General features: G+C 42.4%; 1 protein-coding gene across 1 annotated transcript in view; it reads left to right on the forward strand.

The window, feature by feature from the left end:
• stt3b (STT3 oligosaccharyltransferase complex catalytic subunit B) overlaps positions 1–27,759 on the forward strand; it is a 103,483-nt gene that overhangs the window by 41,150 nt on the left and 34,574 nt on the right. The window contains exon 2 of the mRNA XM_060922276.1: positions 20,576–20,684. Within this exon, the coding sequence (XP_060778259.1) occupies positions 20,576–20,684 (109 nt within the window). The remainder of the gene's footprint in view (positions 1–20,575; positions 20,685–27,759) is intronic.

Below are 27,759 nucleotides of genomic sequence, written 5' to 3' on the forward strand. Positions count from 1 at the left end.
CCTCGGTATACAAGTGCACTTCCATGGCAGGAAAAAAAACTACATTTTGCCGCCTATGTAGTTCCCTATTTATGCAAATAGGAGTCATTCAGGATTCAGCCATGTTTTTGCTCGGTGTTAGCAAGTTAGAGGTTTTTAGCTTTCTCCTGAAATGTTTTCTTTTATTTCTTCTTCCTCAGGGTAGTAAAACTCGCTTTCGCTGTGAACACTGTCGTTATCGCTATCCATGCTGTAAAATTAATGCTATTCTCCTGAGAAATGCTGGCAAAAATGTAGAAGATTTTTGATCATCTTATAAATAAATCTTATAAATGATGAAAAAAAATTCTACTATGTTTGTTGTGAAGGAGCGAGTTGCCAGAGGTCCGTAACTGGGGTTCGTACCGTAGGATATGGACCCGCTCGCCAGCCAATCAGAGCGCAGGATTTGGACCACAAAAAAAAAAAAGTTTTTATTCCATTGAAAGTGTCCTGTGTGTATAATTCCCTATATTTCACTCTGACGTCACTCCCACTATCTTCCTGCTGACTAGACGCGCGTTGTCAATGGCGAACCGGTTCAAAATAAAAATTCTTCTGATTACCTTTAATGTGGTGTGTGTGGGGATGTGGATGTGTCCAGATAATATAAAGAACATTACACCAATGGTGCAAAGAGATGAAGTTTATCTTCTCGTGTTGTGAATATTTTCACTTGTTCGTTCACTCAAAGATGAACTTCATATCTTCACGCAACTGCGTAATATCCTCCGTGTTATTTATTTATATAGATAGATAGATATAGTGTTTTTATATATAATATATAAAATGCATTTGTAGTCACTTAGCAGATAACTTTTGGTGGCCTGGTCATATTGTGGTGAACGGTGTGGGTTTTTTTTTTTTCCTCCTCTTCTCCCCCCCCCCATCTTGCAACAAACAGTAAATTCTTTGCATAACATTTGCATAATGTGTTTCATGCTGGTGCACTTCCTTTATACACAGTCCTCTATTGATCAGTACAGGTGTATGGGTGGTATTTTTTATTTTTTTTTTTTGGGGGGGGGATGGATGATCATTTCAATCACAAGTTTAAACCTTGAAACCAAGTTAAAAAAAAAAAACAATCAGCACAAAAACTGTCATATAATTCCCCTGCGAGCACATCACCTCTCCAGTGAGAGGCAGCTTAGTTTGACGATCCAAACTTCAGATTGAGACTTGATGTTTGTCAAGGGCGCCAACATGTTCTCCATCGAGCACGTTATCAGGAGAGGATAATAAATATGACTACAGAGTGGTCCGTGTACCATGAATTCAAGTATTCAATTATTTTCTTTCTTTCTAGCCTAGTTAATTAGGCTCACAGGTAACCAAAAACAAGAGAAGTACTCTGGAGCTCTCAACTGCCCAGTGTGCTGGCTATTGAATTTATCATTTGTGCACCTCTGCTGAGCTACAGTGGTGCTTGGAAGTTTGTGAACCCTTTAGAATTTTCTATATTCTGCATAAATAAGACCTAAAACAACAGATTTTCATACAAGTCCTAAAATTAGATAAAGAGAACCCAGCTAAACGAATAAGACAAATATTATACTTGGTCATTTATTTAATGAGGAAAATGATCCAATATTACATATGTGAGTGGCAAAAGTATGTGAACCTTTGCTTTCAGTATCTGGTGTGACCCCCTTGTGCAGCAATAACTGCAGCTAAACATTTCCGGTAACTGTTGATCAGTCCTGCACACCGGCTTGGAGGAATTTTAGCCCATTCCTCCATACAGAACAGCTTCAACTCTGGGATGTTGGTGGGTTTCCTCACATGAACTGCTCGCTTCAGGTCCTTCCACAACATTTCAATTGGATTAAGGTCAGGACTTTGACTTGGCCATTCCAAAACATTAACTTTATTCTTCTTTAACCATTCTTTGGTAGAACGACTTGTGTGCTTAGGGTCGTTGTCTTGCTGCATGACCCACCTTCTCTTGAGATTCAGTTCATGGACAGATGTCCTGACATTTTCCTTTAGAATTCGCTGGTATAATTCAGAATTCATTGTTTCATCAATGATGGCAAGCCGTCCTGGCCCAGATGCAGCAAAACGGGCCCAAACCATGATACTACCACCACCATGTTTCACAGATGGGATAAGGTTCTTATGCTGGAATGCAGTGTTGTCCTTTCTCCAAACATAACACTTCTCATTTAAACCAAAGAGTTCTATTTTGGTCTCATCCGTCCACAAAGCATTTTTCCAATAGCCTTCTGGCTTGTCCACATGATCTTTAGCAACCTGCAGACGAGCAGCAATGTTCATTTTGGAGAGCAGTGGCTTTCTCCTTGCAACCCTGCCATGCACACCATTGTTGTTCAGTGTTCTCCTGATGGTGACTCATGAACATTAACATTAGCCAATGTGAGAGAGGCCTTCAGTTGCTTAGAAGTTACCCTGGGGTCCTTTGTGACCTCGCCGACTATTACACACCTTGCTCTTGGAGTGATCTTTGTTGGTCAACCACTCCTGGGGAGGGTAACAATGGTCTTGAATTTCCTCCATTTGTATACAATCTGTCTGACTGTGGATTGGTGGAGTCCAAACTCTTTAGAGATGGTTTTGTAACCTTTTCCAGCCTGATGAGCATCAACAACGCTTTTTCTGAGGTCCTCAGAAACCTCCTTTGTTCGTGCTATGATACACTTCCACAAACATGTGTTGTGAAGATCAGACTTTGATAGATCCCTGTTCTTTAAATAAAACAGGGTGCCCACTCACACCTGATTGTCATCCCATTGATTGAAAACACCTGACTCTAATTTCACCTTCAAATTAACTGCTAATCCTAGAGGTTCACATACTTTCAAGCACCACTGTACCTGTGGGTCTTGGGGTTTTTCACCTGTTTCATTGGCCTTGTCATTCATGCTGTCTGTTCTGTAGCTATCAGATATGAGAAGGTAATTGGCGGATTTCTCCTGACATTTGCTGTGAGTTACTTTGAGCTGGACAATTGACCAGGTAATTGAATGAATTGTGTTTTTTTTTTTGCATGTAAACTTGAGAGCAAAAATTTATCTTTTGTAAATGAGTGATTTACTTTCATTACTTCAGATTATGCTTGGTGATGGTTCAAAAGCAGCATGTTCCTTTTTTCATTGCCACTGAATTTCAGTAATTCTGTAAAGGAGGTTAAAGCAGCCGTTTCCACCAGAGGTCCAGCCTTAATTTAGCACACAGCTCTGCCTCCATCCCTTCCGCACTCTGCATTAATAAACTCTTCTCCAGCAGAATTGGCCCCCTTCACGGCCTCATGTATATCCATCCAGTGTGAAATTGAGTTTTATAAAAACGTGAGCTGAGAGCTGAGTTAAGAGATGGAAGGAGCACTGAAAGAATCGTCTGGCAGAGAGGATAAAGAAAAATTCCAACTCGCCACTTCTATTAATAGAGGATTGCCAGTGAAGTGTCTGTGAACTAGAATGAAGCAGCCATGTTGGTCAGAAAGACAAGATGCTGGGGGGGGTTCATCATAAACAGTCCTTCTGCTACTCCCACTCACGGACCTCTTTGAAGTCAGTGGGCTGTCGGAGCACCAGCCGAACACTCGGGCTGCAGTGATCCACTAAGACTTCGATTCGATTGATTTCAATTTGATTCTGCAACTAAATATAAAGGACAAACAAACCTCAGATTTTAAACTTGAATTAACAAAATCCTATTGAAATTTGTCTGGAAAGATGAAAACTTTCCAAATGCTCACTAGGGAACAGGATATGTAGGTGTAAAATGCTTAAAATATATAAAATAAGTTAACATCAGGATATTTTGGCAACTTAAATTGATGAATTCCTGGGCATTTGCTGAAGTGTGAATGGTTGTCTGTGTGTCAGCCCTGTGATGACCTGGCGACTTGTCCAGGGTGTACCCCGCTTTTCGCCCGTAGTCAGCTGGGATAGGCTCCAGCTTGCCTGCGACCCTGTAGAACAGGATAAAGCGGCTAGAGCAGGGGTGTCAAACCTGATCCATAAAGGGCTTTGTGATCCATAAAGGTTTTCATTCCAGCCATGCAGCAGCACACCTGACTTGGCTCATTCAATCAACTGAACTGTCTTCACACAGTCAAATACTTGCAGCCACACCCACCCTTGATTAAAGGGTGGGTGTGTCAGTTGATTGAATAAGCCAAATCAGGGTGCTGCTGCATGGCTGGAATGAAAACCTGCAGCCACACGGCCCTTTATGGATCAGGTTTGACACCCCTGGGCTAGAGATAATGAGATGAATGAATGAATGAATGCCCTACTAGGAATGGAATGTCTTGGCTCAAGGACATTTCTGTTTTTTAAATACCTCATTCTGTACGGTCGAGTTTGGCCGCATGTCATAGGCTATTGGTGGCTACCTCGCCTTCAAAATAGTTTTATTTCTAGTTTCATTCAGTTTTGGTCTGTTGGCAACAGCAGTCAGTTTTAACTGTCCCCGCATATCTGGTTTTACTACTTTTCATAACACTTTGGTGGTGTTTACACTAGACCGTATCAGTCTCGTTTTCGTCGCGGATGCACTGTCCGTGCACATTAAAACGCCGGGAAACGACCCCACAGGCGGAACAACTTGAATCCGCCAGGGCCCACGTATTCAACCCAGTTCGTATCTGATCCGGTGCTGTGTAAACATTGAGGAACGAGGAAACGCAGTGCTGAGCTCTAGCTGACGTCGTCATTGGACAACGTCACTGTGACATCCACCTTCCTGATTCGCTGGCGCTGGGATCACACACACAGCGGCTCAGTCCCGAATCACTGCTCGTGCGCTTCACTCGCGCGCTCTGTGAGCTGCGCAGGGCCGGAGTGCGCACCCTCCAGAGGGCACTCGCTGTTCAGGGAGGAGTGATTTGGAGCGCAGGAGGAAGCGCTGAGCCGCACTGAGGTTTATTTACACATTTCAACTTGTTTACCTCCTTCAGGCGCTTAAACTCAGTGAGAACATGAACATCACAGCCAGGTGTGTTTATCTGCTGGAGAAGGTGTTCGCTTGCCATCCTTCCACTTGCAAGTGGTGAGTGACTTGCGCATGCCCGATATGCACTGGGATCATGTGACGTGCCGTCTAATTAGTCATGTGATTAGCGTATCCGTGTATTGGCGTTGCTGTGTGCACGCGAATCGTTTTAAAAACGTTAATCTGATGATCCGCTGATACGGTCTAATGTAAACACCACCTTTCAGTTTTCAACTCGGCAGCACTTACTTCGTTTACGTCCACATTGTGTTTTCATTTTAAATGATTTGCGAGGTTTGTAGTTGACCCTCCCTCATTCTTCATATCAACATAACACGTGTGGCACTTTGCAATGTCCTTCGTGTCTTCTCGAAACCCAAAATATAGCCAAACTTTCGATTTAAGATGAGACGAAGGATCTTTAAGTTTGGCTTCCGCCACTCTGGTGCCCAGCAATGGCGTTACCATGTAAAGTGTCGGCTACTCTGATTGGACAAGACCAAGGACCCAAACCAATTAAATTGCACGTTTTATTTAGAAGCAAAGCTGTGCTCCATTCCAGCCAATCGCTTTCTCATATCAGTTTAACAACACAAGTGTAATGGTTACGTGGTCAAGGCGCGTTTATAAATCAGTAAAGATTGAAGTAAAAAGTGTCGCCGAATTGAACCGAAAATACAGCTACATGGATGGAAAATCAAGTTCATACCTGCTGTACCGCACTGTGGTGAATCGTTGCAGCCCTACCGAACACTGCCATGTTCTCCTGGGCAGGGGTTGTGTTATCTGATGGGTCGTCATTAATCAGGTGGCTGGATATAAACAAAAAAGGTTCCTCATTCCATTCAGTTACCATGACGACAGCAAAGCCAATATTCATCTTAAAGACCGAAGCATGCAACTCCTCCACCTCAGCTCCGTCCTACTCCTGTACTTTATGCATATTAGATTATACTGTGTAGTGTTAAACAGTATGCACGCTCACTGCATATGTTTGGGCTGTTTGAATAAATGACAGGATGTAAATGTTGTCTTCTACAAATTGGAGTCTTTTTATTTTTTTTCCCCCCGATATGGCTGGCTGACTTTCTCTTCATGCTGTGAAAGTGACTTTAGGAGGGGTTTGATGCAGCCAGAGACGGATCATGCCATGCGAGATCACAAGATGATGTTTATTGCGTTACTGCTCAGTCGTGATGAACACCCGAACTGCTCCACTTAAAAACTTTTCTAAAATCATATTGACTGAGCCACTTTTAAAGCAGCTATAAAATCCTCGCTTAGTGTAAAATCGGTCATGACATTGAAATAAAATGCAAGCCAAAAAAGGGAACTTATAATAGCTTTTAAGCAGACAAACTTGTTTAGGCATCTCTGTAATTTCCTTTTTTATGTCGTGCAATTTGAGCAGCACAAACTGGCTAATGCATTTAGCTTAGAAATGTGTTGCTCTTGGTTTCAGCTAATGAAGTTTTCTTTATCCACTTCACCACTGATGTACCAGACCTGCTGTTTTTTTTTTTTTTTTTTTGTTATTATTGTCATTAATGCATTATAAAGTCAAATTACTGTCAGTGGAGGCCTGAATGCAGACACCTCATTAATGACTACAATTTAGAGCTACGCAATCTTGGCGAAAGCATTAATATGTAATAAAGGTGTTGAATATCATGAGGATGGAAAAAGTACTTTCATGTATTGGACTGGATGTGATGACAATCTGAAAACGAATGTTATTTCTGTTTTTGTCTGTCTTTTACAGTTGATGTCAAATAATGCGAGTGTTTCTCTCCTTAAACAAAATTATAACATCAAGAGGTTAACATCGGTGCATCGTCGTTTTTAAACAAGTGGTGCCAACTTGCACGCAGGCTGAATCCCAAATGACTTCCTCTTAGCTACATTTCTGCTCGTTAGCAAGGATATAAAATATGTTGTACACCTTCTGCACGCCATTTGTTATTCAGCCACAGGGGAGAAAATATTATACGGAAGACCAGGTGTGAATATAAAGCCTGGTTTATACGTCTGCGTGTTTTGTCAACATGTATGGGCGGTTGCATGAAGGCCCAAGTATACTGATCCGGCTTCGCACGACGCAGATGTGCGCAGGAGTGTCTCCAAAGTATACTCTCTGTGTTTTATATACTCTCTCTGGGTGCTGTGAGGATGCAAGTTTTGTCATACACGTACAGTGCCCAGATCTCATCTGCTGAAACGTACTTGGGCCTTTTAGGTGTCTGCCTTTGTGTGCATGGAACGCGAGTGTCCACTCGGGGCAGAAAAAATAAAGCTGCTTGTTTCACTGCAGAAAAAAAGAAGAGAAGAATGAGAGTTACTTTCATGTTGCAAATCACTGATAATGTTCTACTGGGTATCAAGCTCCTCTTGCAATCCCATCCCTGTTTATTTTTTCACGCTTGTCATTTTAACTACCGCAACAGTTCAGCTATTTAGGCCATGTACACACGTAGCCGGGTATTTTTAAAACCGAACATTTTCCCCCCCTCCGTTTATAAAAATGTTTTATCCACACCACCTCGTCTTCGAAAAAAATCCCTTCCACACATAACCGAACATCTGCGTTTTCAATCACATTCATAAGCATTCCAAACCTGTAGATGGCATTATTTCCCCAAACCTGTAGATGGCATTATTTCCCCAAATCCTACCCCCTAATCACATCAGAATAGCACCTGCACAATAATGAACGCTTTCAAGGCACTACTCCGATCCATTACTCTTTGTCCATGCTTAATCTGGCTTCTGCAGTAAACAAAGGTCGCACGTTTGACGTCGGGGCAGATTTGTCATTTTTTTGGCGCAGATTGTGACGTTCTAAAACGCAAAACTCCGGTTATCTTTGTCTACACAAAAAGGCATACACGGAGTTTTCAAAAATCTTCACTTTGCCCGGAGTTTTTTTAAATATTCGTTTTTGATGTGTTTTCATGTGGATGACAGGCCAAAACGTAGAAAAATATCTTTGATGTAGCAGATACCTGGCTACGTGTGGACGGGGTCTTAATATGTACTGTTTTTAGTGTTTTTTATAGGCTTGAACATAATGTCCTAAGAGATTATTATTATTATTATTATTATTATTATTATAATAATAGGCGGCACGGTGGTGTAGTGGTTAGCGCTGTCGCCTCACAGCAAGAAGGTCCGGGTTCGAGCCCCGTGGCCGGCGAGGGCCTTTCTGTGTGGAGTTTGCATGTTCTCCCCATGTCCGCGTGGGTTTCCTCCGGGTGCTCCGGTTTCCCCCACAGTCCAAAGACATGCAGGTTAGGTTAACTGGTGACTCTAAATTGACCGTAGGTGTGAATGTGAGTGTGAATGGTTGTCTGTGTCTATGTGTCAGCCCTGTGATGACCTGGCGACTTGTCCAGGGTGTACCCCGCCTTTCGCCCGTAGTCAGCTGGGATAGGCTCCAGCTTGCCTGCGACCCTGTAGAAGGATGAAGCGGCTAGAGATAATGAGATGAGATAATAATAATAATAATAAATAAATTACAACCCCAAATCAGAATAAGTAGGGATGGTGTGGGAAAATTCAAATTAAAAAGCCTGTTCAGGCTTTTTGGCCTTTTTTTTAAAAGAACTTTGACTTTGTACATTAGATTGACAGAACATTGAATTACATTTGATCAGACTCAGCATTCAATATTGGTACGTTACACCACCCGCCTTAACTTTTTGTAAAATCTATAATTGTTCTATCGAATGTGTGGTGGTAATAATAATAATAACAATAATGGCTTTTTTTGTGGTATATCAGATATATTCCATCCAGCAAGAATGATACTGAATTCATCTTCAACTCGTTGAACACTCTGAGGTCCTGGGCCTGTCCGACACTCTGTGGCAGTCTGATAAACCTTGACATTAAGTATTTCATCTAACTAAAAACATCCATGCAAAAGTGACACACATGGTGTTATTCTGGATGCCCTCAGCAATAATAATATGAGAGTAAAGTGCAATGTAATGAAATTGTTTTTAGGCCAAATAAAAAAAAAAAGGTGCGTTTCCGGTAACCCGACCGATCGAGAATTTCCGCGTCGAAATTGCCAACCGTAAAGTTTTTATTACAAATTTCCCTCGATATTTTAGTGTAAGCGGCGTTAGTTTGTCATAAGTCTTTGTTTCAACACATTCAAGTTGTGAAAGAAACGATAAAAAGTAAAATGTTTCGACTTCTATCAGCCCCCCTGCATAAACATGGGCGCAGCCATCTTGTGCAGAACATCATAACTCGAACTCTCACGGTATTCACGTCGATCGTGAGTCGTCTGATAAACTAACATCATGGCGGCCACTGACGGTGGATATCTGCAGCAACTGTGGAAATGGAGATGCAGAAACTGATCCTGACCTTACCAAACGTTACAAAACTGTACTACCATTATGTAGGGACTGTAAGGAAATGCGAACTGTGCCTGTTTGCCAGTGACCATTTGGCAAGGTGGCAAAGGGAAAATAATTCTACTTCTATGTTACCAGTTGTGTCTCATGTTGTGCCAAAGCGTTAACACGTTTAAAGATTTAAAACAGAGTGATTTTTCTTAGTCACAGTCAGAATATTTTGATAACATCTCGTATAATATATGACATGATGTGTACTATTGAAAAAATTGTACCAAAATGTTCTGTAAGATATTTAATATGTTTTTATAGTTAAAAAAAGACTTTGAATTAAAAGACTAATTTTTACTATAGTAAAAATACATTGATTTAACATTATCATTCTTGGGAAGTCTGGAAAGGGCTAGGCTGGTTTCATGAATCCTGCATGGACAATATTCATTAATACAGTATATTTTTATTTTTTTCCAAGATGTGATGTTTATTTTTTGATGTAAGAATGTTTCGACACACATCCGCTGTTTGCATCAGATCAAATGTGTAAATTGGTGCCGTAAAATTCCGTGCGAATAGTCGAGTGTTTATCTGAGTAGCCATTTGGCTGGGTGCTAACTGGTGTATTATTGCTGTCGGGATGCCAGAATTCTTTCCCCTGTCTCAGGCCCTGTCCACACGGCAACGGATTCAGGTGAATCTGATAAAATTGTTTATCGTTTCGGCCTGGCGTCCACACGGCACCGGCGTTTTGGGTGCCCCAAAACGAAATCTTTTGAGAACGGGGTTCCAGAGTGAAAAAAATCTGGCAACGGAGCCGTTGCGAAGTCGTCTGGATGAGTAGAACGGATTTGTTTACGATGACGTCACAACCACATGACTGTGAGTGCTTCACGCCGGGTAGAAGTGTAACGAACTCGATGCAAGTTGTCAACAAATCCTATAACTTGGTTCATGAAACGTGCTTACAAAATATTTTCACTGAATATTTATTGTGTAATGGTGCAAAGTGAGAGAGAGTGAGAGAATAGCCCTTAGGGCAGAGTCAATCCCGCCAGCAAAAATAGGGGAAAAAAAGGAGCAATCTCACCTCTTCAGATGTTTATTCTGGACCATTAAAGAATTCTGGAGGATATCAGAATGTTGGCGTACCGGCTTCCATCTACCCCCGTTCATTCCTCTTTCCGCGTCTCCATTCAAAAAACGAGCACGTGATTTAAAGGGACTATATCCATAGGATAGGGAGTGAGAAAGTGTGTGCGTGTAACAGTGACAGGGATAGTCACTGTGCGCATGCGCAGTTATGCGCATGCGTCTACTTCTATTGTTCTGGTGTCTCCGATGGGACCGTCTTACAGCGCACGTAGTGGTGTGGCATGTGTATTGCATCGTTTTCAGCAAGCGTTGCGTTGCCATATGAACCTGATATTTTACTGATCCGTTGCCCATGTGGACGCGATATTTAAAAAAAAAAAAAAAATCTCGTTGTCGTGTGACTAGTCAGAATTTTTCAATTTTTTAATTCGTTTAAAGATTTAAAACACAGGCGGCACGGTGGTGTAGTGGTTAGCGCTGTCGCCTCACAGCAAGAAGGTCCTGGGTTCGAGCCCCGGGGCCGGCGAGGGCCTTTCTGTGCGGAGTTTGCATGTTCTCCCCGTGTCCGCGTGGGTTTCCTCCGGGTGCTCCGGTTTCCCCCACAGTCCAAAGACATGCAGGTTAGGTTAACTGGTGGCTCTAAATTGACCGTAGGTGTGAATGTGAGTGTGAATGGTTGTCTGTGTCTATGTGTCGGCCCTGTGATGACCTGGCGACTTGTCCAGGGTGTACCCCGCCTTTCACCCGTAGTCAGCTGGGATAGGCTCCAGCTTGCCTGCGACCCTGTAGAAGGATAAAGCAGCTAGAGATAATGAGATGAGATTTAAAACACTTTATTTTATTATGGCGTGTGGTATAAAGGATTCTGTGCCAAAATACTATTTTGTAAGATGTTTACTTGTGTTAATTTTTTCGAACAAAATAAAAAAAATTAAGAAAAAAAAACCCTTTTTCCTACCTACGACCCTATTTTAGTATTTCATGTTACCTGAAACACTTTTTTTTTTTTTTGGCTTTATTTAAATTAAGTGCAAACACAACCTTACAAAAACTATTTTCAGAGTCTTCAAACCTTGTAAAAAAAAAAAACCACACTATATATCTGCATGAGACTTTTTGAAGTCTGAACCTTGTAAACATAGGTGTTGGCGACATAAAAGTAAGAACAGCATTCAGAAATGTTCTGTAGTTTCAATACTAATTGTAGAAACTTCAGACTACCTTTTGTTTTCTCCAAAGCCAGTTGCCCTTTCAAATGAATATTGATGAGGTATGTGTAATTCACCTGTAATCCCCCCCGTCACTGTCAGTAGTCCATTTGTCAAAGACAAAGACCCTGGCCCTGTACCTCCCTGCCCCCACACCTCTCTGCTTGGAAAGTTACTGCAAAGAAAAGACGCCCTAACAGCCAAAGCTACGTTTCACGATCTTATGCATAGACTTATGCACGGACTATAATAAATCTAAAGTTAGCAATGATGATAAACTGTGACCATGCAGGGCATGTTGACTTGGGTAACTAATTACTGTAAATCAGTGAAACAGTTTGGCAACAGAAAAATGTTTTCAAAACTTGACGAAAATAACACGGCATATTTCGATCAACTAGTTCTTTCTCTTCAAAGAGCACCTCCTATCCTAACAGCCCACTAACCATCTAACATGCACTCTCTCTCTTCTTAGGCTACATCCACACGACAACGGCAACGAGATTTTTTTTTTTTTAAGTATCGCGTCCACATGGGCAACGGATCAGTTACATTTCAGGTCCATATGGCAACGGAACGCTTGCTGAAAACGATGCAATACACATGCCACACCTCTAGGTACGCTGTAAGACAGTCCCATTGGAGACACCAGAACAATAGAAGTAGTAGTAGACGCATGCGCATAAACCCCTTCTTCTGTAGCTTTAGCCACATAAAGTTTTGATTATTAATCGGTAGCATAAAACGAAAGACGTGGAAAGAGGAATGAATGGGGGTAGATGGAAGCCGGTACGCCAACATTCTGATATCCTCCAGAATTCTTTAATGGTCCGGAATAAATTGAATGCTACACGTTGATGGATTACTTTGTTCTTCTACGCCCTTTTTGAGGAATGTATTGTCGGACTTAAACCAACATCTGAAGAGGTGAGATCGCTCCTTTTTTTTTTTTTCCCCTATTTTTGCTGGCGGGATTGGTTTTGTTTTTGGAAAGCGCATGGGCAGTGCGCGGTTTTGGTTACTGCTTCCGCAGTGTTTGGACTAGTTATAGGATTTGTTGACAACTCGCATCGAGTTCATTACACTTCTACCCGGCGTGAAGCACTGACAGTCATATGGTTGTGACGTCATCGTAAACAAACCCGTTCTACTCATCCAGACGACTTCGCAATGGGGCCGTTGCCAGATTTTTCCACTCTGGGACCCGTTCTCAAAAGATTTCGTTTTGGGGCATCCAAAACGCCAGTGCCATGTGGACGCCAGGCCGAAACGATAAACAATTTTATCAGATTCACCTGAATCCGTTGCCGTGTGGACAGGGCCTTACTCTGTGACTTCCTATGTTTTACTGTAGCTTGATTGTTTTTCTCAATTGTAAGTCGCTTTGGATAAAAGTGTCTGCTAAATGTAATGTAGTTCTCCCTATACACTAACCGGAAAAGCACACCAACAACCGCTAGTGAGATCTTCCTTGCATTGGCCATTCCTCAAATGCCCCTTTTCCACCAAAGCAGTTCCAGGGCTGGTTCGGGGCCAGTGCTTAGTTTGGAACCGGGTTTTCTGTTTCCACTGACAAAGAACTGGCTCTGGGGCCAGAAAAACCGGTTCCAGGCTAGCACCAACTCTCTGCTGGGCCAGAGGAAAGAACCGCTTACGTCAGCGGGGGGGCGGAGTTGTTAAGAACAATAACAAAACCGCGAAAAATTGCCATTTTTAAGCAACAAGAAGCAGCAGCTGTACAAACGTGAAGTCAGCCATTATTATTATTATTATTGTTGTTGCTGCTGCTTCTTCTGTGGTGTTGTTTTTTCTTTGATATTCGTGCCAAGGTTTATACAAACGTAGCGACGTAACTGATGTATACAACGACGTAATGACGTGGCTTCCCTTAGCATCGTGAGCTATGGAAAAGCAAACTGGTTCTCAGCTGGCTCGCAAGTTGAACGAGTTGTGAACCAGCACCAGCACTGGCCCCGAACCAGCCCTGGAACTGATTTGGTGGAAAAGGGGTAAAAGTTTCTCAGTTGGTATGGAAACAAGTGAACATGTGCACTTGTTTATACTGGTGAAATGGGGTGTGTTCTCACTTCCCCTTGCTACACAATGAGCGAATGACGACACTGATGTTCCATGCGCTTAATATGTGAATAGCTGATGGGTGTCGTTAAGAGGCTGCTGCTGGCTGAAGTACTGAAGATTCAAGGTTTCTAGTGGTGTTACTTGAATGTCTCTCTAGCACAAAAACTCGCGGAGCTTTTAAGCTGTGTTCACATATACCGGTACGATAGTGGTATAACCGTATCGATACAAAGTATACCGGTACAGTTTAGTGCATCTGTCCACACTAGCGAGAAATGTTTGCGGTTTTCTTTCACGGTAGTTGAAATGCGCGTGCGTGAAATGTTTCCGTGGTTACCGAGTAACTTCCTTCCGAGAATATGGCGGATGAAACAATGTGTGTGCGCTTTTTGTTGTCAATGTACAGTCTGTATTTCTGGTGGTCACTTATTCAGTCGAATCGTGTAAAATGCGCGAGGCAGTTGAGAAAGAAACAAAGAAAACGAATCTCCGTTCTTCACTATTTTATTCAGCAAAGACATCGATTGAGGTGTGTGACTTTGCGCATTATATTTGTATCGATACAGAGCCGCTTCATCTGTCCACACTACAGCGACGCGCTACTGTACCGGTACGAAACCCATACATTTGTGGGTTTCATACCGATACAGTTATACCGCTACAGTACCGGTATAGTTGCTAGTGTGGACAGGTGTTGCGGTACGAAAGTAGTTTCGTATCGGTACAAAATCCCTAGTGTGGACAAGGGGATGCTAGCTGAATGGCAGAGGTGGACAGTGACAAAGTACATTTACTTGTACTGTACTTAAGTACACTTTTTGAGTATCTGTACTTTATTAGAGTATTTTTTAAATTTTTTTGAAACTTATGACTTTAACTTCACTACATTTTGAAAGGCAAATATCGTACTTTTTTACTCCATTACATTTCTGGCAAGGTCCTCGTTACTATGAAGCAGCTTTGAAAGTGGATGTTTGTTCTTTTCTGAAACGTGATTTGTTTTTTTCGCAAGTGACGCTAAGACAGCCGATCAGTAATCACTAGAGTCACGTCACATCCAATGATTTCTCAGCAGCATTATTTGAACACAATCAGTTGATGGCAGAATGGAAGGAGGCTGTTCTTCTGGGGAATGCACGCACCCAGGGCCATACCTAGAACCCATGTTTCAGTTTTCTGAAAGGATGAAAGATTCATTTCGTTTTAAATGTTTGCTTTGTTTGCCTAAAACGGAGCACATCACGGTCTACAAAAACTCACCGTCTGACCTGCGGAAGCATATTGAAGGATGTAAATGTTTTATTCCGAGAGAGAGCGTGCAACGAAGTTGTCTGTGTTTTTAGAGCTAGTGATAACGTTGCAATAGCTATGCAGTCTGGTTAGTCAAATGACTTTCTATGGATTTGCCCGCCAAGTTGCCATCGCCTTGTCCACGGCTAATGTTAACACATAGCTAGTTAACTTGGACACTGTTAGTTAGCGTGTAAAAACGGAGTTACGCTAACATGAATAACGTTAACTTATCTGAAGTCCTTTCAGAAATATGTTTTAGCATAACCTTGCCAAATAAGCAGAATGTAGACATCTTTCTTTTCTAGTAGTGTTAGCGGCCCAGTATGATTTTGAGTTTGAAAAGAGTTTGCTAGCATGTCAGGTGGAGCTTCACTGACTAGCTAGCTTAACATTAAACCACCATGATGCACAGCATGTGTTCATTTTGTGAATTCACATTTCTGTCTTTGGTAACGGCGTTAGGTTTTGTAAGCGTTGTGGCAATAATACAATGATGCGTTGACAGAAAATGTACTCAAGTATTTTTCAAAGCAAGTACTTCAGTACTTTAAGTGAAAATTTGACTGGACAACTTTCACTTGTATTGGAGTAACATTTGACCAGTGGGATCTGTACTCTGACTTAAGTAATGAAGATGGGTTTTTTTGTCCACCTCCGCTGAATGGAATATATCTGATAGACCACTCAACGCCAGCCAATATTAAGCCTAGGTCACAACCGGACGTGCGTGTTGTTTTGTTTTTTTTTTTTTTTTTTTTTTGTTCGTGGAGAAAGACGCACGTTGGCCGTAAGTTTGTCTTGCAACCTGAAAAAAACGTAAGCGCCCATAGAGTTTGTTTGGCATGACAAAGAACTTCTGCGGCCGGTCTGCGGCTCGAAAATCAGCACGTCACACGCGCGCCCTCCGTGCGTTTTTTGCACGTAGACCGGCTGTAGGAGCACGTACGGCCGGTTGTGGCCAAGGCTTTATTTAAATATGTCACTCAGATCTGCGATGTGCTTCATATGAAAAATACAAATTTTTTTTTTCCCCAACACAAACTTCATACCTTCAAGCCAACATGTGAACGTGCGCGTGCACAGAGTACCAATCAAAAGTTTGTACACCCCTACTCATTCCGAGGTTTTTTGTATTTTGGCTTGTTCTGCAATGTAGAAAATGTGTACTGAAGCCATCAAAACTATGAAATGACATTATGGAACATATTAGGAATTATGTGCTTTAAAAAAGTGTTCATGTTTTATATTTTGGGTTCTTCAAAGTATCCCCCATTTACCTTGATGATGCTTTGCACACTATTGGCATTATCTTAACCAGCTTCATGAGGTAGTCACTTGGAATGCTTCTCAATTAAGTTGTGCCTCGTCAAAAGTTAAATTGGTGCGATTTCTTGCCTTCTTAATGTGTTTGAGATCAAACAGTAAATTTATAAAAACTACAGTGAATAGCTGCATTTGAAAACTGTAGTAACCCGTACTATGTCAAGAACTGCTCAACGAAGCAAAGAGAAACGGCAGTCCATCATTAAGACATGAAGGTCATAGTCTGCAAAAACTGTAAGAACTTAAAGTGCAGTTGCAAAAACCATCAAACGCGATGATGAAACTGGCGCTAATGAGGACTGTCCCAGGAAAGGAAGGCCAAGACTTGCTTCTGCTGCAGAAAATGTTCATTAGTTACCAGCATCAGCAATCAGTTAACTGTATCTCAGTTTAGAGCCTATATGAATGCTTCCGAGTTCAAGTAGCAGACACATCTCAACATTAACTGTTTGGAGGAGATCTTTCTGAGGCCTCAAGAATCAACCTTAATGCTCAGATTGTTGCAAAGAAACCATTACTGAGGGAGGCCAATACAAAGAGATGCTCGGGCCAAGAAACACAAGGAACTGACACCTTTTTATTTATTTATTTATTTTGTTTGTTCCAACTGCCGTGTCACTGCGAGATACACAAAAGGGGAGCGGATGGTATCTGCATGTGTGGTTCCCACAGTGAAGCATGAAGGAGGTGTGATGGTGTGGGGGTGCTTTTGGCAATTTGTTTAAAATTGAACGCACACTTCATCAGCATCACTACCGCAGCGACATGCCACCCTGTTTTTTATGCTTAGTGGAACCATCATTTCGGGTTTTCAACAGGACAGTGACCCAAAACACACCTCCAGATCATGTAAGGGCTATTTAAACAAAGAGGAAAGTAAGAATGTGGCATCAAATGGGGCTCTGGGGGCTCCACAATCACCCAAAGGAGAAGGTTTGGACTGCAGCGGGAAGGAAAAGCAGCCAACAAGTGCTCAGCATATCTGGGAACTCCTTCAAGACTGTTGGAAAAGCATTCCAGGTGGCTTCCTCATGAAGCTGGTTGAGAAGATCCCAGGAGTGTACAAAGCTGTCACCAAAGCAAAAGGTGGCTACTTTGAAGAATCTCAAATAAAACATTTTTGCTTTGTTTATGCTTTTTCTTGTTTACTACGGAATTGTTCTACGATGTAGAAAATAAAAATAAAGAAACGCTGCATTAGGGCCTCTGCATGCTCTTGCGACAAGGCTTTCGCAGATAGCTTTTCGCAGACAGTTGTAATTTATCGTTGAGCGGGGAGTAATAGGCGTGCGCGATGTTATTCACCGCCACAACGCAAGGTGGCGCGAAGTCGCGAAATCGCTAGGAGTAGTTGGTGGGTGTGGTTAGTGGAGTGTTTATCCTCCGGATACTTATGACTAGAACTGGAGTCGTATAGATGTCCGTACTTCCTCACTTCCTCGATCAACTGCTCTTCGTGCTGCTCCATCTTCGCTCGTGTTTTTAAAAATGCCGGTTGTGAAAACAAACCAAACCGGGAAAGTAGGGAAGCGGAAGTGCGTGTACAGCGGATGTAGAGTGGACCAATCAGAGCCCTCTTGTCTGCGACACTGTCTGCAAGGCTTCTGCGGTGGTCACAATTTTTGGGAGGTGCGCGCAGAGCGTCTGTGAAGGTGGGGGGGCTATGCAGACGCTGTCTGCGACGCCATCTGCGAGGACTGCGTTGTCAGCATAAATTGGCCTTTAGGAGGGGTGGGGTTTTTGTGTGGTTTGGGAAGACTCTATGGATTGGGCAACTGCTGAACGAAATGGTGGTGTTGGGTTGCTGAAACCTGTTGAGAAACGAGCCTCTCTGAGCAGGATATGGTGATATTTTGCTTTTAGGGCAAGTGACGTTAGAGTGGAGATGTGGAGTCTGTGGTATCCCTTTAGTGGATTCTAAAGATTCACAAACTTTCAAGGACTCTCTGGACACACAAGTCGTCAATCCTGCTTTCGGTTCACATCAGTGTCAATCCCAAAACGACTGAATTCACAGATCTCATGCATCGCCTCACGCACGCACACGCAACAAGCAAAATTAACTTGGCATCTGCGAGTTTCACTGAGCAAAAAGGTAGCAGATATTTATTTTAAATAACTTTTTTTTTTTTGTATTTATTTTAAAAATACAGCCACTTTTTTTTTTTTTTTTTTAAATCAACAGATTAATTGGTTCAGACTGATTGGTAGTTTCAGCCCGAGTTTGTACAATAACGATAAGATTAATTGTGCTATTTTTTTTAAACCAGTCTCCAGAGCGGAGTAGGCGGCTCTGAGCTTGTCAGAACAAATGATTCCACTCCACTTGGTTCTGTGATGCGGCTGTAGAAAGGATTTATACCTTTTGCACAAATTGATGGCTGCTAGAGAAATAGCTGACATCTGGAGGTGGTGTAGAGTCCAAGGTCTAAAAGGGCCACTCCTGAACAATCTGTCTGCTTAACAAGGTGAAAATAGACTGATTATTTACAGCAGAAAGACATGAAACACCAGTATGTGTGTGTGTGTGTGTGTTTGGGGGGTTCTTCTCATCTCATTATCTGTAGCCGCTTTATCCTGTTCTACAGGGTCGCAGGCAAGCTGGAGCCTATCCCAGCTGACTACGGGCGAAAGGCGGGGTACACCCTGGACAAGTCGCCAGGTCATCACAGGGCTGACACATAGACACAGACAACCACTCACATTCACACCTACGGTCAATTTATGCCGCTTTTCCACTACAAACGCGGCTGAGTTGGGCTGAGCCGTGCCGTGCTGAGTCGAGCTGAGCGGGGCTGTTGGAGTTGCATTTCGACTACAACCGTGCTGAACCGTGCTGGCTGGAAGTGGGTGGACACATTGGGTAGAGTTAGCGAAAGTGGGTGGACGTCACGTGATGTCGTTAAGCGGCGCAAACAGTGACATCAGTGATCTTTTAAGCGGTAGTCTCACAACCCGGATAGTAAACAATAAACATGGAGGACATGGAGTCGTGAGTGTTGCTGGTCTTGGTGCTGTGGCTTGTTGTCACCGACAACGCCAACAGATACTGGCAAGAGCGTATAGATGAGGCGAGGCGCATAAGGCTTCATAATTCTCGTAATTCGTAATTCTTCTCCTTCCGGGTTTGCGGTGTTTACAGATCCCAGCGTGCTCGCGGGGCATGTGTGGGCATGTGAGGACACTCCTCCTCACCAATCAGTGCACAGGGGAGTGTCTGCTCACGCCCCCAGCCTCACTCGGCACAGTTTGGCTCGCTTCAGCCCCACTCCAAAACGGTGCGAGTTTTAGGGGCTAAGCAGGGCTGAAGCGAGCTGAGTTGTGCTGTTTTTTGGTAGTCGAAACGCGAGCCGTGTCGGGCTGAAGCGAGCTGAAGTGAGCTGAAAAAGGGTAGTGGAAAAGGGCCATTAGAGTCACCAGTTAGCCTAACCTGCATGTCTTTGGACTGTGGGGGAAACCGGAGCACCCGGAGGAAACCCACGCGGACACGGGGAGAACATGCAAACTCCGCACAGAAAGGCCCTCGCCGGCCCCGGGGCTCGAACCCGGACCTTCTTGCTGTGAGGCGACAGCGCTAACCACTACACCACCGTGCCGCCGAGGTTCTTCTGTTTAAGTATTTTTATTCTTAGTAATACTTGAGCTGAAGTTTTAATCTGTTCTCACCTCATATACTTTTGATCAAGGCATTCAAGGGTTTCTTGCACAACCATGACAGTCCTTCATACATTTGATTTTGCTGTTCATCTCATTTACTTGTCCGTCTACTTAAAAGCTGATCAAGCAGGTCGGCTAATGTAAGCTTGCAGCTTTGCCTTCATTTCTGAAGGTGAGCGAGCAGACTTTAGGATCAGGTTCCGTCATCCTCCATTTCCACAAAAAGGTTCATTGTTATTCTCTTCAGACCCTTTGTAATTTCAGTTCTTTGAAAACTTCCTTTTGAGGCTCTGCATGGATACGGTCCAGATCGATCGCAGATGGATGGAAAGAGAGCTTGGCAAATGCAGTGTCCTGATTACTGTGTTCCAATTACAGAAAATGCAAATGCATGTCGTTCCCATATTGTGTTCCGTTATGACTTGAGGCTTTGCAGTTGCATATTTACATTTTATGGAAATAGATTTTTTTTTCTCTGCCCCTGACAGTCAGGCTCGCTCATATCAGTGACGTTTTTTTTTTCTCCCCTCCTACTTTCCTTCTTTCTTCACACTTGTTTGTTTATTTTTCAACCTACAGGTTCAACTACAGGTCAACTCATCACCTCAGTACTAATGGTTTTTATGAATTTCTCAACTGGTTCGATGAGAGGGCATGGTATCCACTCGGCAGGATCGTGGGAGGCACGGTAAGGATGCTCTAAATGAAATTCTCAACCAAGGTAAATAGCACTAATTCTTTCGTTCACTAGGCATATCTAAACGTCCCTCAGGGTGCCAAAATATTTAACTTTTTCTGACCTTCAACCTTTTAGTCTCAATGTTTACGTGCAGGAAAGGGGGGTAAATATGTGGCAGGCTTTTTCAGGTCTCTGCAGTGTGTTTTCACAGCATCATCACTCTGATGTGAGAGCTTTAGAGCCTTACAAGAGACAGATCTCCCTCGCTGCAGCAGTGGCCATTTAGAGCGCACATTATATGGTCTCATTTAAAGCAGGCCCTGCAGGCTGAGGGAGAAGAAGAAGAAAAGGGCTGGAGAAACCGCTAAAATTGCAGCTTCCTCACTTTTTTTTTCAAATACCTTTTTTCGTCTTTCCTGTTCAGTGCTCTAGTTGTCCTTGTTCATTTGTATGTGGGGTCAGTTTATAATTTGGGGTACATTTTCATGTCAACAAAAACGATTTTCCTTCTCAGTAGAGCAGTCAGTCAGTGCGTTTACATGCACATCCAAATCGAGCTGCTGTCGGTAATCGAGCTAAGGGTCCCAGCAGGGGTGCCAGAGAAATCCAATCCTACATGCACACAAGGAAATCGAGCTATTGTGTGAGGTACATTGTGCACCCGAGCCACAGGTGGCGCTACACGCCCCATCATGTTGGTACACTTCCGGTTGTCGTCATGAAGAGCTATTCAAGAGTATAAACAAAGTTATCAGTTCCGTGTTCACAAGAAGAACGACGACAAGGACTGCAACATCGAGAGAGAGAAGATGGACAACATGCCGACCGAGGCTGTTGTGTTTCCCGCTTGTGGTCTCGTCACTCGTCACTTCCGGAAGGGGCAGTGCTGAAGTAAGTAGCTCGACTACGTAGCTCGATAGGGTTTACATGCACTAAGTAGCTCAGCTACAATCGCATAATCTAGGTCGCGGAGCTTGGTTACGAGAAATCCGGTTCGGTTCGATTTCAGCCGAGCTAAGGTGTTTCCACGGCATTTAGAACTTCGATTTCAGTCGAGCTACGGCAGAAATTCGATTTTCTCTATGTGCATGTAAACGCACTGACTGGTTCAAGTTAGTATATTCCTTCAGCGTACCATATGTGCTAGTTGCAAAGATGAACCGGTAAATTAATTATATTTTATTTATTTTTTCCCTTCCAAAGTAAAGGATGTTTTCACTCCTTGGTTTGTCAACTTTGACATCCACTGTGTCTGTAATAGTCATTTGATTACAAAACACACTTGAAGTAAAATGTATAATTTTAAAGGCTCTCGAGTCTGTTCTGCCATATATACAATGATGTTTTAAAAATGATTTTATGAATTGATTTTTTTTTTTCAGGTATATATAGATGTTCAAAATGGTCATTAAAGTGCATATTCTGGACCAATTTATTTATTTTTTTTAAATATATGAAAGTATGTCCCTTTACACACTCCTCCAGAAGGATAATTTTGCACAAGGCCATCTGTCTACAGCAGAAAAAAAAATAAAATAAGAAAACGCGTCTGGAAAAATCCCAAGGGAGTCTGGAGCCAGATTCGTAACGTCACCTGTGGAAGCGCCAGCAGGCTGTGTGAGCTTTGCACGGTTTCAGTGCACAGCCTGTGTAGACCAAGCGCTCCCATTTCTCTCTCATTGTCCGGTCTTTTGGGAAACGATGAGTACTAATCCCATCATGATTGGTGTTGCTACACCCTCCTACGATACATCTGTTAACCATTTTAATAATTACGTGATAACGTTGAAGAAATTTGCAGAAAACCACCAGGTCGTTTTCTCATGAACAAACCAGCGCTGACGTAGGATTCAGAGGGAGGCGTCCCGCACGCGACGTCACGAAAATCAGTGTTTGCCGGGAAATTCAAATGCCAAGTTTAAGAGGCGGACCAATTCACCTCAAATGGCTTGATTTCAACTGAATTTTTCTGGTATTGCGCAAGGTAAAAAAATTGCACAAAATGCAAAATGTGACAGATATTTGACCAAAGTTTAATATAAAATAGAATTATATTGATCTTGCTCCTGAATTTACCCGTGATATGCACTTTAAGGACAGGTTTTTTTTTTTAAATAAATATAAATAAAACTACCACACAGGTCATTTTGATAGTTTTAATAGATTTCATGTAAAACTCCAACTTGTACATTATACAACCCCGAGTCCAAAAAAGTTGGGACAAAGTACAAATTGTAAATAAAAACGGAATGCAATGATGTGGAAGTTTCAAAATTCCATATTTTATTGAGAATAGAACACAGATGACATATCAAATGTTTAAACTGAGAAAATGTATCATTTAAAGAGAAGAATGAGGTGATTTTAAATTTCATGACAACACCACATCTCAAAGTTGGGACAAGGCCATGTTTACCACTGTGAGACATTCCCTTTTCTCTTTACAACAGTCTGTAAACGTCTGGGGACTGAGGAGACAAGTTGCTCAAGGTTAGGGATAGGAATGTTAACCCATTCTTGTCTAATGTAGGATTCTAGTTGCTCAACTGTCTTAGCTCTTTTTTGTCGTATCTTCCGTTTTATGATGCGCCAAATGTTTTCTATGGGTGAAAGATCTGGACTGCAGGCTGGCCAGTTCAGTACCCGGACCCTTCTTCTACGCAGCCATGATGCTGTAATTGATGCAGTATGTGGTTTGGCATTGTCATGTTGGAAAATGCAAGGTCTTCCCTGAAAGAGACGTCGTCTGGATGGGAGCATATGTTGCTCTAGAACCTGGATATACCTTTCAGCATTGATGGTGTCTTTCCAGATGTGTAAGCTGCCCATGCCACACGCACTAATGCAACCCCATACCATCAGAGATGCAGGCTTCTGAACTGAGCGCTGATAACAACTTGGGTCGTCCTTCTCCTCTTTAGTCCGAATGACACGGCGTCCCTGATTTCCATAAAGAACTTCAAATTTTGATTCGTCTGACCACAGAACAGTTTTCCACTTTGCCACAGTCCATTTTAAATGAGCCTTGGCCCAGAGAAGACGTCTGCGCTTCTGGATCATGTTTAGATACGGCTTCTTCTTTGAACTATAGAGTTTTAGCTGGCAACGGCGGATGGCACGGTGAATTGTGTTCACAGATAATGTTCTCTGGAAATATTCCTGAGCCCATTTTGTGATTTCCAATACAGAAGCATGCCTGTACGTGATGCAGTGCCGTCTAAGGGCCCGAAGATCACGGGCACCCAGTATGGTTTTCCGGCCTTGACCCTTACGCACAGAGATTCTTCCAGATTCTCTGGATCTTTTGATGATATTATGCACTGTAGATGATGATATGTTCAAACTCTTTGCAATTTTACACTGTTGAACTCCTTTCTGAGATTGCTCCACTATTTGTTGGCGCAGAATTAGGGGGATTGGTGATCCTCTTCCCATCTTTACTTCTGAGAGCCGCTGCCACTCCAAGATGCTCTTTTTATACCCAGTCATGTTAATGACCTATTGCCAATTGACCTAATGAGTTGCAATTTGGTCCTCCAGCTGTTCCTTTTTTGTACCTTTAACTTTTCCAGCCTCTTATTGCCCCTGTCCCAACTTTTTTGAGATGTGTTGCTGTCATGAAATTTCAAATGAGCCAATATTTGGCATGAAAATTTCAAAATGTCTCACTTTCGACATTTGATATGTTTATGTTCTATTGTGAATACAATATCAGTTTTTGAGATTTGTAAATTATTGCGTTCCGTTTTTATTTACAATTTGTACTTTGTCCCAACTTTTTTGGAATTGGGGTTGTACTTTTAAAGGATATTAGAAGCACTGTTTTAATTGTTTTAAATGTGAAAAAATAAGGGGTGTAACAGTTGACATTCATTCTGTTTATATGCACAAAATATTGCAGTTTTTGCCCTTATTCAGGAAAAGATAGTATTCCTACAAAGCTGTTTACATGGCTTATGAAAATGAATATTCCCCTAATGTTCCCGTTTGTGTATCTGTGCATACTCCAGTTGTCTCGTTGGTTTGTGCACAATGCACAGAGTTGATCATAAACAGGCAAGAGGCATTGTGTCGCAAATGGCTGTAAAAAAAAAAAAAAAATTGAGATGTGTTCTTAACAGAGGTGGAAAGTAACGAATTACATTTACTCACGTTACTGTAATGAAGTAGATTTTTTGTGTAATTTGTAGTTTAAGTAGTTTTTGAAATGGGTAATTTTACTTTTACTCAAGTACGTTTTGAACCAAGCATTTTACTTCGCTACACTCAAAAACCGCCCGTTACTGAGTAAAAAAAAATTAAATGCAGGGGAAAAAAAAACCCAATTGGCCTGAACTGAAAGGAAACTGGCGCAGGCGCGCGCACGGAATATCCCTATTAGCCTACATGTATGGTTGGATGATGGCTGGTGCCGAGGTAGCAGAGCAAGAGATAAAGGTCATGGAGGAGGTTGAGGATTGCCAAGAAGAGAATTCCCGTGGAACAGATGTGCCAGACAGCGAGGGAAATCCTTGGCCGCATCTCAGCCAGTACTTTGCATTCAAACGCAAACGAGGCAATAACATAATAATGCAATGCAAAATGTGCCTGCCCTGCTGTACAGAGCTATCAGGCCCTGTCCACACGGCAACGGATTCAGGTGAATCTGATAAAATTGTTTATCGTTTCGGCCTGGAGTCCACACGGCACCGGTGTTTTGGGTGCCCCAAAACAAAATCTTTTGAGAACGGGTTCCAGAGTGAAAAAATCTGGCAACGGAGCTTTTGCGAAGTCGTCTGGATGAGTAGAACGGATTTGTTTACGATGACGTCACAACCACATGTGCTTCACGCCGGGTAGAAGTGTAACGAACTCGATGCTAGTTGTCAACAAATCCTATAACTTGGTTCATGAAACGCGCTTACAAAATACTTTTACTGTGCATATTTATTGTGTAATGGTGCAGAGTGAGAGAGAGAGTGAGAGAATAGCCCTTAGGGCAGAGTCAATCCCGCCAGCAAAAATGTGCCCGAATCCAGGGACACATGTCTGCCTGGGGGCATTTTGAGTTATTGACAGATTCAGAAAGTACAGTTTCTAAGCTTTCCAATGATGCCTTCCATGTGGAGATCTGACAATATTTGAAGAATGTGTGGCCTTTTGAAAGTGTATACCTCTTAAAACAGAAAAGGGAGAAAATCACCCTCAAAGTTTTCCATCTCAGCTACTCTGGGTGTAGGGTGGGCACATAATGGTGCTCATTTGCATGATATTAAGGAAAGCCCTACCCCCTACGAGCTAGCACGATGCTACTTTCATGTAAACAAAGGTCACCACGTCAATTTTCCTTCCATGCAAAGTATGCCCAAAACAATTATGAAGTACAAAAATAAGTCCTAAAGTATACTTTAACGTTTTGTGGTTGAAAAATTACTCACACCGTAAGAAAGAAAGATAGCACGATGATGACACAACTAACACAACACTAGTTTCATGTAAAGCCTCGGTCACAAACGGCCGTACCGTGCTTCTATGGCCGGTCTACATGCAAAACGCGTGTGAAACGCACGAGAGCGCGCGCGTGATGTGCTGATTTTCAAACCGCAGACCGGCCGCAGAGGTTCTTTGTCATGTCAAACAAACTCTACGGGCGCTTACGTTTTTTTCAGGTTGCAATACAAACTTATGGCCAACGTGCATCTTTCTCCATGAACAAAAAAAAAAAAAACGCAGCGATTTGGGAAACGCCAAAAATCACACGGCCAAAAAATTGTACGTCCGGTTGTGACCTAGGCTTAACCAAACCACAACACTCTGTTACATGCAAAAATAACCACACAGCCTTAGATTAATAAACTTACCCCATCAGAAAGAGAAACGGCGCCTTGCACACACCAATGCCTCCGATGGAATGTAATCCTAGCTTCATTTTGGTTGTTGTTTTTTGCTAGAAATGGTTATCTCCGATGTAAAAACTGTGTGTGTTTGCTTCGCGGTGTTTCAGCTCCTCTGTGCTCTGTTTAGCTTGCTCCATATTCATTCAATAGTGAAATTACATGCCTGTATGCAGCTTAAGTAGCCACGAGCTCAGCTCGTATCATACAGCTGATTCGCGAAAAAAACAAAACAAAAGACTTAAATCATCATGTGAATGGCCCATATGGTAATTTACCCACACCCCCCAGCAGGCTACAGTCCTGACAAAAAGAGACAATTTGCAACAAAAAATTTATGCTTTTCCAACAAAACAATCTATTATCTGAAATACTGATTGCATTCTTCAAGATCTGAACTTGCACATGATGGGAAAAAAACAAATCACAAATTTTGAAAAAAAAAAAAGCTGCTTTTGCGATTATCTCGGATTCGTTTCGGCCAACATGTATCCCTGGATTTGGTGAGGCGTCACAAATAGGAAAAAAAAAAAAGGAGCGATCTCACCTCTTCAGATGTTGGTTTAAGTCCAACAATACATTCCTCAAAAAGGGCGTAGAAGAACAAAGTAATCCATCAACGTGTAGCATTCAGTTTATTCCGGACCATTAAAGAATTCTGGAGGATATCAGAATGTTGGCGTACCGGCTTCCATCTACCCCCGTTCGTTCCTCTTTCTGCGTCTCCATTCAAAAAACGAGCACGTGATTTAAAGGGACTATATCCATAGGATAGGGAGTGAGAAAGTGTGTGCGTGTGACAGTGACAGGGATAGTCACTGTGCGCATGTGCAGTTATGCGCATGCGTCTACTTCTATTGTTCTGGTGTGTCCGATGGGACTGTCTTACAGCGCACGTAGAGGTGTGGCATGTGTATTGCATCATTTTCAGCAAGCGTTGCGTTGCCATATGTACTTGATATTTTACTGATCCGTTGCCCATGTAGATGTGATATTTTAAAAAAAAAAATCTCGTTGCCGTTGTCGTGTGGATGTAGCCTCAGTCTACAAAACTTCCACATCAAATCTGCAGAAGCATGTGGTGGTAAGTAGATATGTGCATTTACCTGTGTATCCCAAACGTTATATTTATTGTTTGGTTAAAACCTTCCACTGTTGAGTAAAATGTGCCTTCATTATCAATTCTTTTGGCCGCCTAGCATCCATACTGC

The sequence above is a fragment of the Neoarius graeffei genome, chromosome 5, assembly GCF_027579695.1.
Source record: "Neoarius graeffei isolate fNeoGra1 chromosome 5, fNeoGra1.pri, whole genome shotgun sequence".
NCBI classification, from domain to species: domain Eukaryota; kingdom Metazoa; phylum Chordata; class Actinopteri; order Siluriformes; family Ariidae; genus Neoarius; species Neoarius graeffei.